At 37.2% G+C, this 13,570-nt stretch overlaps 2 protein-coding genes across 3 annotated transcripts in view; one reads left to right on the top strand and one right to left on the bottom strand.

The window, feature by feature from the left end:
- Positions 1–4,106, bottom strand: part of tex15 (testis expressed 15, meiosis and synapsis associated) — a 31,060-nt gene extending 26,954 nt beyond the window's left edge. The window contains exon 1 of the mRNA XM_055206824.2: positions 3,868–4,106. The gene's annotated coding sequence lies outside the window, so the exon portion shown is untranslated. The remainder of the gene's footprint in view (positions 1–3,867) is intronic.
- wrn (WRN RecQ like helicase) overlaps positions 1,354–13,570 on the top strand; it is a 33,405-nt gene continuing 21,188 nt past the window's right edge. Inside the window, exons 1-11 of one of the 2 annotated variants that reach the window (XM_073873894.1) lie at positions 1,354–2,042; positions 3,723–3,800; positions 4,442–4,560; positions 8,032–8,177; positions 9,398–9,546; positions 11,599–11,748; positions 11,834–11,879; positions 11,960–12,077; positions 12,167–12,440; positions 12,539–12,613; positions 12,858–12,960. In XM_073873894.1, the coding sequence (XP_073729995.1) occupies positions 3,744–3,800; positions 4,442–4,560; positions 8,032–8,177; positions 9,398–9,546; positions 11,599–11,748; positions 11,834–11,879; positions 11,960–12,077; positions 12,167–12,440; positions 12,539–12,613; positions 12,858–12,960 (1,237 nt within the window). In that variant the 5' untranslated portion in view covers positions 1,354–2,042; positions 3,723–3,743. Of the gene's footprint in view, positions 2,043–3,385; positions 3,496–3,722; positions 3,801–4,441; positions 4,561–8,031; positions 8,178–9,397; positions 9,547–11,598; positions 11,749–11,833; positions 11,880–11,959; positions 12,078–12,166; positions 12,441–12,538; positions 12,614–12,857; positions 12,961–13,570 lie in introns of those variants that run through there. The other variant, XM_073873893.1, reaches the window with a different exon arrangement.

Raw genomic sequence — 13,570 nt, forward strand, 5'->3', positions numbered from 1 at the left:
ATAATGAGATCATTCATCCTGAGGGAACCGAGAGAAAGCAACAGCAACTCATGATTTACTGCAACATTTCTGTAAGAAACAGAGCTCTGGATTTTTAGAAATCAAATTCTCTATTTGTAAAAGAATTTGTGTTTTTGAAATAATACATTGGTGAGGTGGAGTGGGGATGTTGATGGGGAATGGACAATGCTTTGACCAAATAAATGTGATCACTATGCTGGTACTGTTGACTGCCTCCTATAACACTTAACACAGCATCTTTGTAAAAATTGGTGAAAGATAAGAGAAACAAGGAGGTAATAAATGAATCAAAAAATAAAAAGGAAGTACGATATAGGATAGATAGAAAACACAAAGAAATTATGCCCTGTCATTTATTGATTTTTGTAATGTCATGCCAACACTAAAAGTTGGGACAAATAAATCACAATGCAACACAATATGATAGATGTTGTGTAGTGTGAGTTTAGTTTGTTAACAAAGTTATGACCAATACTTCTACAGCATTAATTTATTCTAGTACAAAATTCATAACAAGTTGTAGCTCTTTAACATTAGTTAATGGATTAAACTATTGAATTTGTATTAACTAACACACAACTTTTTAAAATTCTTAATTCTCTGCAGTATAATAATTTTTTTGCATGCCTAAAAGTCATTTCTTTTAAATTTAAAAGTCATCTACCCACATACTTTCAAGTAAATAAAAATAAAAGTGGTCTTATTTTACAGAAAACTTTGTGCTCCAGAACTTTTTAATATTTTTTGACGATGGAGTGGACCCGTCGGTGGGTTCGCAGAGTTTAACAAATATCAGCAAATGCTGTAACAATTTTATCAGTTGATGTTAGCTAATGCATCAATAAATGTTAATGAGACCGTAAGTGTTACAATACGTTTAAATACGGTGTACTGCAGGGATCAGTTCTAGGTCCTATCTTTTTCTCATTATATATATAACCTCTAGGGGACATTATCAGGAAACATAACATACGTTTTCACTGCTATACAAATGATACCCAGCTTTACATCTCCTCACATCCTAGTGAAACCCACCAGTTTTCTAAGCTAACAGACTGCATTAGCGATCTTAGTGACTGGATGGCAAATAACTTCCTTATGCTAAACTCCAATAATGCAGAGATCCTTATTATTGAACCAAATCGTTCCAAACAAAACATGTCAGATTACAAGAAGATGGCTGCACTGTTGTGCCATCCAAGAACCTAGGTGTGATGTGCGACAGCAATTTATCTTTCTATATCTTTCTCTGTCATATCTCCAACGTCTGTCGCACAGCATTTGTCCATCTTAGAAATAATTAAAAAATACGCCATATGCTGTCTATATCAGATGCAGAGAAGCTTATCCACGCTTTCATGACCTCTAGAATAGACTATTGTAACTCGTTACTCGGGGGATGCCATGCAAATCAGGTAAGCAAGTTTCAGCTGGTTTAAAACACTGCTGCAAGAGTGCTTACTCAATCTAAGAAGTGTGACCTCATAAGTCCAATTATGGTATCTTTACACTGGTTACCAGTTAAATAACGCATACATTTTAAAATATTGCTAATCGCCTATAAAGCCTTAAATGGCCTAGCACCTCCGTATCTTAGAGAATTAATAGCAGAATACAATCTATCACGTACACTGCAGTCACAAAATTCTGGTCATCCTAGAATATCAAAAATGTCTAAAGGTGGAAGATCCCTAAGCTCTAGAATGATTTATCAAACAATGTTCAAGAATCAGACACAGTCGATCAATTTAAGTCGGAACTAAAGACATATCTCTTTAACAAAGCATTCACATAATTTGTCTATTAAATATACTTATGCCGCAATAGTTAGCTTGTCCGGAACCGAGCAGATATTCATCCACTATACTGTATTACACTTGCATTACATGCGAACAGCCCATACACTAATAGGATTTTGTTTCCCTTTCCCTGTCTTGACTAACAGACCCAGTTCCTGCTGCCATAAAGCTCATCACACCACTGATCCACTGGCCTTTCCTTCAATGTGATGCCCAGCCGAGGTCTGACCAACGACCACCGACTGCTTCTCGTTTAATATATATATTATTTTAAATGTTTACATCTTTAATTCCTAAAATTTCATAAAATAGTATCTAATATGTAAATGGTAAATGGACTGCTTTTATATAGTGCTTTTAACAGACTTATGGCCATCCAAAGCGCTTTACAAGTTGCCTAACATTCACCCATTCACTCACACATTCATACACCGACTCTATATAGTATATCCTCTATAGAATCAGCTATGTCTGTGTCTCTCTCAAGGTTTTTTTCTTCCTATGAGTTTTTTCAACGCCTAGGGAGTCAGTTGACATTGGCTTAACGCTCTTCTATACGCTACATTATTACTATGCTCATTAGTACGGTTTAATGTTAAATCTCTCCTGCTTTTATTAATAAAAAGCTGCTTTGAAACAATTAAACAATTGTGAAAAGCGCTATATAAATAAAATTGAATTTAAAAAGGCTGGTTGTGGGAAAGCAAAGCATACACAAGAGAAGAAGAATGACTTATGACTATAGTGACAAATAATGTATATGAGTATGGTGTATATATAGTGTGCATTAACCTACACCACTTCCTGACTGTTAAGATGTCTAAACTACTTTTATTTGAATCATATTATTTTAAAGTTTGAGAGAAAAAACACAGCTACAATGTCCAATCATGTTTATGTTTTAAACATTAAGATAAAAAACTATAATAATAAAAGATAGTAACTGTTTGTGCAGTAAAATTACCTTATTGTATACTTCAATCCTTCTACCTTAGCATCGTTGCTTTTTTGCATGACTAAAATAGTAAGAGGAAGTCTTCATTGTTGATTTAGATCTTATTTGTTTTATCATAGGCTCTGATCACATGCACGTATTTGACTATTTTTGAAAGTTATAGTGTCACTAACTGACTGCAGTAACAGTTGTGTGTCACTTAGAACAGACTCATGTAGTTTTCTTATATTCACTTCAAACTTTTTCAGATATAAAAGGTTTATAGGACTTATTTGACTAGAATGCTTCCACTTTCCTTCTTCTTTTTTCTTTTTTAACATAATCTAAAAATATTATTATTACTCTTATTATTATAGTTAGGTGTTGTTGTTATTATTATTAACTTTATCATTAATTTATTAATTAGTTAGTTAGTTTTTATGTGTAAATGGAGGAGAGAAGGCATCTGCAGGCTGCCTACGTCATCAAGCCTGGTTTATTTAAGTTTACTGAGCATTAAATTTGCATGTCTTAAGCATATTACAACAATTTACCATTAGCTAAGAATAATAACAAGTTTTTAATTGTTAATATTTTGAAATAAGACAGCGACATATGCAGCCTAGATATGCGACCTCCGCAGGCTGCAGGTGGCGATATTCACACACACGCATCGAATGATAAACACAAGAAGAAGAAATGAGTTGAATTTTCGCGTAAACACATATCAGTGGGCAGATTGTGAGTTATTAAAACTTTTAAAAATTCGTATATTTGTTACGTTTGAAATAAAACAGTCAGACGTGTGATATATGTTAGTTCATCCAGTGTTTTTGTAAATCGATGTAACGCGCGTGCTGTCTCTGAATGTAAAGAATTCAGTAATGCATCACTGTTATATCCCACCATCACTGCTAACCTTACTGTTGTTATGTTGCCCTGCTAACTCTGCATGTTTGTGTTTATAGACAGACATAAATGAAACTGTAATGGGTGACAGAAATCTACCAGCATGGATGAACAGTAAATCCCATCAGGACAAACACGTGAGAAAACAAACATTGAACATGAACCGCGCAACATTTTAAACCTTTAAAAAACAAACAAACTGACCTGCTCGATCAAAGTCTTCTTTCCTCATGCACATGACATTGTTATATTGTGTGAAATGCTGCTGTCGTTATGGGCAGTCCTCGGTGTTTTTCACTAATGTGTATGTTTTTCATTGGTTGAGAGGGTAAAAGCCAGTTATTTGCATTATTTACTCATATTCAAATGACAACAAAGCAAAGCACTGTTTACAGGCCAACATTCAAGAAATACTGGTTTACCTGTTTTACCTGAGACATCATATTAAAGGTGGTCTATAAAGCATCATTTAATTGTACGACAGGTGTAAAGTAAAGCTAATTTGATGTGAATGACCAAAGCGTTTACAATGTTGTTGTGACAGACAGATGAAGTCCAGACTATAATCTGAGGAGTTTAGTGAATAGACGAGCAACTGAAGTCTACAGTTGTGATGATGATGATGATGTGTGTGATATTTGCATAAATTATAGCATGATAACTAAGGGAGCCGTGAAAAAATATCTGTTGATCTGTTACTCTTTAGCTTCTCTTTGTTTAGCTTCTAATGTAAATATGAATCATTAAAATTGAATTTACATTTCCTGTGTTTCCACAGACATCGGGAGTCTATAAAAAGAATGTTTTGGAAGACGATCTTCCTTACCTGGACTTTCGTGGGACAGTCATATACAGCCATGAAAAACACGACTGCTCATTTTTGTCAGAAGATTTGAGGTAAAATATCCGATAACAGGATGAATGTTAAAGAGCACAGATGGTCCGATTCATGATCTTAAATTTCCTTTGGTGTGTAGGTGTGTATTAGTACATATTAAGGATATGCAAAAGGTACAAACACCAAAGTAAACAATGACGCGAGGTTATCGTCTCCAAGATAAATCTCTTTTCTTGGAATACAACAGTTTACTTCCTGGGATTGGTGATCTAGACAAGACCGACATTATCATAATTCCTCCCGCTTGGACTCACAGCCTGCAAGTTAACTCCTGTTAGCATTGCATTGTAACCGAATCTTTCAAACATGGTAAGGAGCGTCACATTTCCGGCTGATGTCAGAGGTTAATTGATGGGTTAGCTTGCCAATCAGGAACACAGAGCTTTTCAAATTCATGGGTTTCAGGAAGAGAGTGAAATCTAGAGCTACAAAAATGTACGTTATGTGTAAAATAGTGTGATTTTTAAACATAAACCACGCAAACACTATGGGCCCTATTTTAACGATCTAAGTGCATTGTCTAAAGCGCACGGTCTAAATGGGCGTGTCCGATGCCACTTTTGCGAATTTAACGTCGGGAAAAATGGTTTGGTCAAAAAGGGTTAATCATATTTTCCTAATGAGTAATGGGTGTGTTTTGGCCGTAACGTGAAATAAACCAATGATGGTCACAGCTCTCATCCCCTTTAAAAGCCAGTTGCGCTGGCGCCATGTCTAATACCTATTTAGATGACGGACTTTGTAAACTGAAAAACTAAGCGGAGGAAGAAGACCACCAGTTTAAGAATAATGTAAAAAAATGTATTGTTTTATTTGTATTGAAATTATTATTTTTTTTTATTAAAACCTATAAAAGCCGTTTTCTTTCAGTCATGGAAGTAAAAGTAGAAGGCTTTTAATTGCTGTAAATGTATTAATATCCTACATAATCATTGTAATCTCATAAAATAATTAGCAAATATGCAAGAAAAGGTTTGTACTCTAAAAATACAAACAAGAGATAAAGAATTTACAAACGCGCGGAGATCCAAAGCGTTTCAGCACTCGGACAGCGCCATGGGATTTTTACAAAGCATTACCTAAAAAATTTTTCTCATCTCACCATATCCACAGGTACAGTGTCATCATATACAATAAATCCGTAATGTTGCATTTAAAAACATTTAAAAATAGATGTATTTGTTTAAAGCAAAGCATTTATTTACTTACCAGTCTACAGGTGAAGCAGCTCTTTGCGCCTTCTAACGTCTCATAATCGGTCCTCATTTATGTCTAAAAGACTCAATAATAATCTTTTACATTCAATCCTTTCATTTTTCATATTTAAAAGCGTTTTTGTGCTGCTGCGCATTCATGTATGTGATAAGCAAACCCGCGCTGTCGTCATATTACTACTACGGCGCTCTTTAAATAACAAAAAACATATTGCGTTTTGTTGGTCAATGGCGTAGTCTATTTTAGTTGCCTCAAAATAGCAACGTGCCAACAATGCGCCTGAACACACCTCGTTTTCAGACCAGAACGCCCATGGGCGCAAAGGGGGCGCAAATGCATTTGCTATTTAAACAACATGGCGCTAAACATGAAAATGATAATTGCGCAGGGTTGAAACTAGCACAAGACACTTGCGTCGCGCATTGATAGAGCCCTACGTCTTATACCAAATAGACAAAATAACATAGTTTTTTAGCAATGAAATAGGTGCTCTTTAAAAAAGCCTTCGGATAAACTGCAAAGAATGCAGTGTTGGTTTATCCAGTGTTTTTGTAAATCGATGTAACGCACCTGCTGTATTTCGTTTATTTGGTGTAATACAATGTGTACGCGTGGTTTATGGATCAAAAGCACATTATTTTCCACATATCGTACATTTTTGTAGCTCCAAATATCCTGTCTTCCTGAAAACGCATTGATTTTATACAAAACTCATCAATTTGAAAAGCGTTGTGCCCCCAATCGGCCAGCTAATCTGTACGTTGTGATAGCCTGGAATACCTCTGACGTCAGCCGAAAATGTGACGTTCCTTACCATGTATGTAAGAATTGCTCAAAATGCATACTAACAGGAGTTAACTTAAGCCCTTTTCACACAGACATTCCGGAAAATACACGGAAAATGCATCCTGGATTTTTCCAGGATCATTACATTTTTTGTTCATTCACATTGCCATGATTCGCCAGCATTTGCAAGGTCCCGGAAATACACGTGACCTGTTTAAAGTCCTTCACTATCTTCTGTGCAGCGTCTGAAGTTTGCATATTATTTATTATTTCTCTTTCCAGAAACCACTCGCTTGCATTTTTGTTTATTATAAGACTATAAAGGAGCGCATGACGCGCTGTTCTTTGCGGTGAATGATCTCAGCTTCAGAATGAATATTTGATGGGCTTTTTGAAAAAAGCATTTTTCCAGCTGTTACCTGAATTACAGTTTGCAAAACAAAAACTTAAGGGGTGTTTTCAGCATTGACATCCGGTTCTTAGCCCAGACCATTTTATGTAAATACAGGGATCACAAGCCTAGATCACCCGCTCTAGCTAGCCTAGAACCAAATATAACGGCTGTGCATGTCTTCTTATTAATTTTTTTTTTAGAATTGTAATTAAATGATTTTTATTTTTGGGCGAACTATCCATTAAAAGTGCACTTGAGCTTACTGTACACATACAGTATTGCAGAACATTTAATGATGAAAGGGCAATTATAATGAAATGCATCTCTATTACATTATTATATATTTCAGGAAGCATCTAGTTCTAGGTAACTAAAGCTTCTGGTTGCAAATCTGTGAAGTTTTTGACTGAATCAATAATAATTAAGCACGAATTTGGCTTTATTCCCCATTTTTAGTTCTCAGTGTCTTGATCAAAGGCAATGATTTCGTCCAGGAATCGTAAATCAAAATGCTTTAAAATGTGTTATATCTACCGCATTCACCGGGTCTTGCTCATCCAACTTCCACTCCGTTAAATTCATATTAGTAACGAACGTGCTTGCAGCGGAATAATATCATTTAACCAGAAACAACTTCTCATTTCTTTTTGATTATCTGATAGGATGCATTAATATGTGTGTACAACTTCATGAGGTGCTGCAAGAAACAACAAGTGGATGACATCAGTGTAACGCGAGCGATTTGAAATCAGTCTTGATTTGATAGACCTATAGTATTTTCCAGAGACGGTAACAGTACAAACAAATAATGAGCAGCGTGGTATGAATCGGTTCAGAATGTTGATGTTTGTTTTCTGCAGGCGTTGGGCGGTGAATATGTCATCCAGGGTTGGTTTATGATGTTGTTGAGAGCCTTCTTATCAGATGCAGAACTTGCACCAGTTTAATGTTTAATGATTGCGTCACACTCGGTTAGAACCGACGTGAAGTGACGCTCAAGGCTGTGAATGTGTTTAATCTATGTCTGTTTATTTCCTCCTGATCTCCTTATATCTGTGTTTTGTGTGTCCTGCAGATCAAGTGTGTCGTCTGATTCAGTGGTGGGATTTGATCTGGAATGGCCGCCCAGCTTTACTAAAGGAAAGTCAAAGAAAGTGGCTTTAGTTCAGCTGTGTGCATCAGAAGAGAAATGTTACCTGTTTCACATCTCCTCAATGTCAGGTGAGCTCATAGAGATTCTGTCTGTGTAAATAAGTGTTAAGTGCAGTGGTTGACGGTGACTTCTTTTTCAAGGTCGCACGTCGTGTGTGGCTCCTTATGTCAAAATATGTGTCATGTAAACTTATGTACATCACGTGTCATGTCAAAATACGTGTCTGCTGCAGACACTTCAAAGGGGTTTACTATAAAAGAGATGCTTGCGTTTTGTTTTAATCTCATGTGTAATCAGAGATAGTGATAAGTTAGTGTCTTGCGAGTATTTTATGAACGTTTCTTTTAACCTTTTGACGTGTGTGTAGCAGGCGCATATTTTGACATAACACATGATGCACATGGTTCACATGACGCAACAAACACATATTTTGACATCAGGGCTCGCAAAATCGCTAGTCTGGCTATCAAAACGCATCCCCGCTCTGCCCGTCACGCTATCTTGACTTATAGGGAGGAAAAAATATATTTAAATGCTTATGCATTCTCTCACAGATTTGGATGGGTAAGAAAGTTTTACTTTCACTTTCGCGCGAAACCACAGTACAGGAAGCAATCCGTACTGATTTGTCATGGATTTGTTGGGCAAATCCTCCAACTTCAGTCATTACTATCCTCACGTAAGAAAATTAAATCTCTTGCAGCAAGCTTTAAAGTGATATAGATTGTACGGGCAGTGAAGAGAGTGACTCTGTGCAGAATCGCTCTTAAAGCGACAGTAGCCCCTGTTTCTCTAATCAAAAAAATTATCCAATCTGTGAGTTTTGTGACCCACTGAACCACTTTTAAATGGTGAGTATATCTGGTAAAACTAATTGAATAAGCCTGTGCTATGCCTACAAAGTCAAGTGGCATTTTCTTATCTGTGACTTCAGTTCATATTTCAGATTCAGAATCTGAAGTTTATAGATATTTCACTTCGGTAAGAAGAAAATATTTGTACTGATGATTGTAATTGTATGTGTTATTTGTGTTTTCATAGATGTTTTGTCTCAATATTCTACATTAAAAGTAATGTATTTTTTATTCGGGCTACTTGCATTCATTTCGAGTGCCTGCCGAAAAGGCCACCAGGGATTTTGAAATTTTGCGAGCCCTGGACATGACGAGCAACACACGACATTCCGAACACATATTTTGAATTCGCGCCACTCGAAAGAGAAGTCACTGGCCGCCACTGGTTAAGTGTTATCTGATTTTCTGCTCATGTGTGTCTCATCATGTCTAAGGTTTTCCACCTGGCCTGAAGATATTTCTGGAAGATGAGAGTATTGTGAAGGTTGGCGTAGGAATCGAGGGCGACAAGTGGAAGTTATTATCTGATTATGACATCAGATTGAAGAATACGGTTGAGCTGTCTGAATTTGCCAATGAGGCTGTAAGTTCTCACAATTTCTCATTGTGTTTAAGCACATAGGTAGTTTTGTAATGTGGTACTGTCTGTAGAAGTGATTTAAACAAAATCTCTAAACTTAAGAAAGTTAATAAACTACAGTAACTTCTACTGCAGACAGAAATCTCAAAGCATGTAGCCGGTTGAGGAAAAGTGTTCTGATCTACAGTAAAGGGCGATTTATAATCGTGCGTAAGTCCTACGGCGTAGCCGCGACGGCGTAGGGCAGTATCCACGCGTGTAACCACAGTAGCAGTGCGACCGTCAGAGAAGAAGAAGCTTGCCAAGTTAACCCACAAACGAAGAAGAAATAGCAACTTCTTGTGTATGATTTGAGAAGACCAGCAATGATGGAAGTAAATAAACAGCGACTTATGTTGCAGTTTGAGTTAAATCACTCCTCAACTTGGCTCATCTTTGTTTTCACCGTCTGAAACGGAAATACCTATGACGCAGGTTTTTTTTTACCTGACGGGAGGGGTTCTGGTGGACCAATCACAGCGCTTGCGGTCCGCGTAGAGCCAACACGCTGTTAGAAATTTTGTGAGGTGCGCGTCAGGCTACGCAGAGCTACGCACTAGCTACGGCGTAGGACCTACGCACGACTATAAATCGCACTTAAGTGTTTGGACAAATAATACAAATGGGACGAGCTGCTGGTGTTTTCTGAGCAAACTGATTTGCGCACAACAGTCCAAAGACCACAGTTAGGTCATACATTTCTATTTTAAATCTACTTTTATGAACAATAAAGTTGATTGTCTTATTAAATCATTCCCCGCTAGCTTTTTTTTTAAAAAAAATTTTTTTTTGTAATATTCACAAAAGTTTCACAAAATGCCCTGGGTCTAGGAAAGTCTTCTTTTTTTTATAAATATATAAACATACAAACATGCTTTCAAACAAACAAAATGAGAAAACATTTTCATCCTATCTTGATTTGTTGAAGATAGATTTGTTGTTGGCTGTTATGGAATGCACTGTAACACCACTGCTTCGCGGGGCTTATTGTGTTTATAAAACGGTTACTAGTTATTAGTTTTTGCTTCAGCTTTTTATAAATTGGGGAATTACAGTTTATCGTAAAAACTCATTAGGTGACCTTTAACTGTTAAAGGAATAGTCTACTCATTTTCAATATTAAACTATGTTATTACCTTAACTAAGAATTGTTGATACATCCCTCTATCATCTGTGTGCATGCACGTAAGCGCTGGAGCGCGCTGCGACACTTCGATAGCATTTAGCTTAGCCCCATTCATTCAATGGTATCAAACAGAGACAAAGCTAGAAGTGACCAAACAATGTTTTTCCTATTCAAGACGAGCAGCCACACGAGCAAGCTTGGTGGCACAAAACAAAACGCAACACTTCTCCAAGCAGATTCAAAAGAGGAACTATATTGTGTGGCGTAATAGCACTTTTGGGAGTACTTCAACTCGCCTGAAAAGTCCGCTCCCCTTCTCACTCTCATAATGGGAGAGGGAGGGTGTTACTGCGCCGACTCAAAGTACTCCCATAAGTGCTATTACGCCATACAATATAGTTCCTCTTTTAAATCCGCTTAGATACGTTTTATTTTGTACCACCAAACTTGCTCGTATAACTACTCGTCTTAAATAGGAAAAACGTTGATGTGTTTGGTCACTTCTAACTTTATCTCTAAATGGTACCATTGAATGAATGGGGCTAAGCTAAATGCTATCGAAGTGTCGCAGCGCGCTCCAGCGCTTACGTGCACGCACACAGATGATAAAGGGATGTATCAACAATTCTTAGTTAAGGTAATAACATAGTTTAATATTGAAAATGAGTAGACTATTCCTTTAACCGTGTGTTTACAGTGTTTTTTTACAGTTAGTATTGTTTTACAAAGAATAGTGCCTTATAAACCGTTCCTTTCCAGTAAAAAATGATTTTGTGAGAATAAACATTGATCCTTCTTTTGGTTTTCTAGCACAATCATATGCTTGTGACACTTCACTTGTATCATGTGTGTTTGTGTGAATGGTGTTTCTGTATCGTTCATGGATTTAGTTGAAGTGCAGTGAGAAGTGGAGTTTGGATGGTTTAGTCAAACACATGTTAAAGAAACAGCTGTTCAAAGACAAAGTGGTACGCTGCAGTAAATGGGATGATTTGAGTTTGACAGAAGAGCAGAAGAAATACGCCGCCACCGACGCTTACGTGAGTCTACATCAACCAACCGTCGTCTCGCATATCATCAGCATTATAAACATACCTGCTTTAATATCTATTTGTTACATTACAGGCTGGATTGCTCATTTATCAGAAACTAAAGGTTATAATGGAGTCTGGTCAGTACATGCGGTCCCTTTGAAATATGTAGATGCTTGTATGTCAGTATCTGTTGTACTGATATGATTTGTTTGAATAGAGAGAAGAGAGCCATCAGGATCTACAGCTGGTGATTTAAAGCAGAGAGTTCATCAGATCGCTCGTGATCTCAAGGACTTAGCTGATGGTTTTCCTGATGAACTGGGCAGCTCGGGCAGGTCAGTGTTAAACTGTCCATACACTGTTTCAGTGACTGTATGATGATGGGTGAGTCTCATGAATGTTATTTTTTTGTATGATCCTTCAGTGCTGTGAGATTGGTAGACGACCTCTCTCGGACTCTTACGTCTCTAAGATGGTGTGTGTTAAAGAGCAAAAGTACGGCTGATTCCTCACCAGGAGCCGAGTCATCTGTACAACACACAGATGATGACACCGCGTTATCTAAGGACAAGAGTCAATGCGCTGTCAAACACAGTGATGATCAAACACACTCTCTGATGTCTGAATATGAGCTACAGATGGTGGAGATGCAGGCCAGACAGGAGCAGTTGGATGAGGAGTGTATCTTAGCTTTCCAGGTGCTCTCTTCTCTTCTTCTGTGGTATACTGATGTTTAATTCACTTCTGGTGGATGGACTGATTTTATATTTATATTTATTATGATGATTTTCTTCAGACTCAGGAGCAGTCAGGCCAGCATAACTCTTATGATGCCGAGAGTGATGAAGATCTTGATGATGAAATGATGAAGGTGAACACAACATTGCTGTTTTTTCTGCTTTAGGTTTTGTCTATGAGGGGCTGCAATATATTTCAAACAAAGTGATCCACCTTTGGTATGGATAATGGAAAATATGTACAGTTTTACACATGGTGCCACATTAAAATCCCCTATTTACCTGAATGTAATGTGTTAGCATGCTTATTATAAATGTTTGTAACGTTGATTTCAGAATTAAATGATGCTATTGTGTCCCAATGTTTCTCTCCTGAAGTGTGCTGATGATGTGGAGAAAGCAAATAATGGAAAGAAACCATCACAGTCTGCTGCTGAAGATGAAGATGAGGATGTTGAAGAAGATGAGGAAGACTTGTTTGGTAAGTTCCAGTTTATTATAATACATCATCATGTTTGATATAAATAGTTTAAAATCAAATATCAGTGCCTGTCCAAATAAAAGTCACCACTTGAATTTAACTAAGCAAATAGGTAAGAGCCTCACTGGCTGCTGCAGTTGGTCAGGTCTAGGTTCAGCAGCGTTATTTGCCCGAAAAATGAGGTCAGCTGACTACCTGAATATACTGAACGACCAGGTTATTTCAGGTAGTGACAACCGCATTTACAGAAACTCTGCTTAGTGTGTACATAACCGAACTGAACAACTAGTAGTTAATAAAGTGTTTAAGCGTGCATTATGGACATGACAGGTCTCTCTTCTGAAAAAATGTCTAGAAGGGGAAAAAGTCTCTTGTATGTGCGGTGCAGCAAATGACAGAGGCACGAGCGTTTGCTGACTAGTGTTGCCAGATCTTGCACTAAAAAACAGCGAACAAGAAAAATCCAATAATAAACCGAAATGAATCCAAAATCTTTACCTCAAAGTACAAAATATTGGAACCGGCACCTTCACACTTTAATAACACCAAAAACTTGATCGCTTCATGAGCCAAAAGCCTTAACAGTTTTGAGCCAAAACGGTATGTACGT

This window comes from Misgurnus anguillicaudatus, chromosome 12 (genome assembly GCF_027580225.2).
Source record: "Misgurnus anguillicaudatus chromosome 12, ASM2758022v2, whole genome shotgun sequence".
NCBI lineage: Eukaryota > Metazoa > Chordata > Actinopteri > Cypriniformes > Cobitidae > Misgurnus > Misgurnus anguillicaudatus.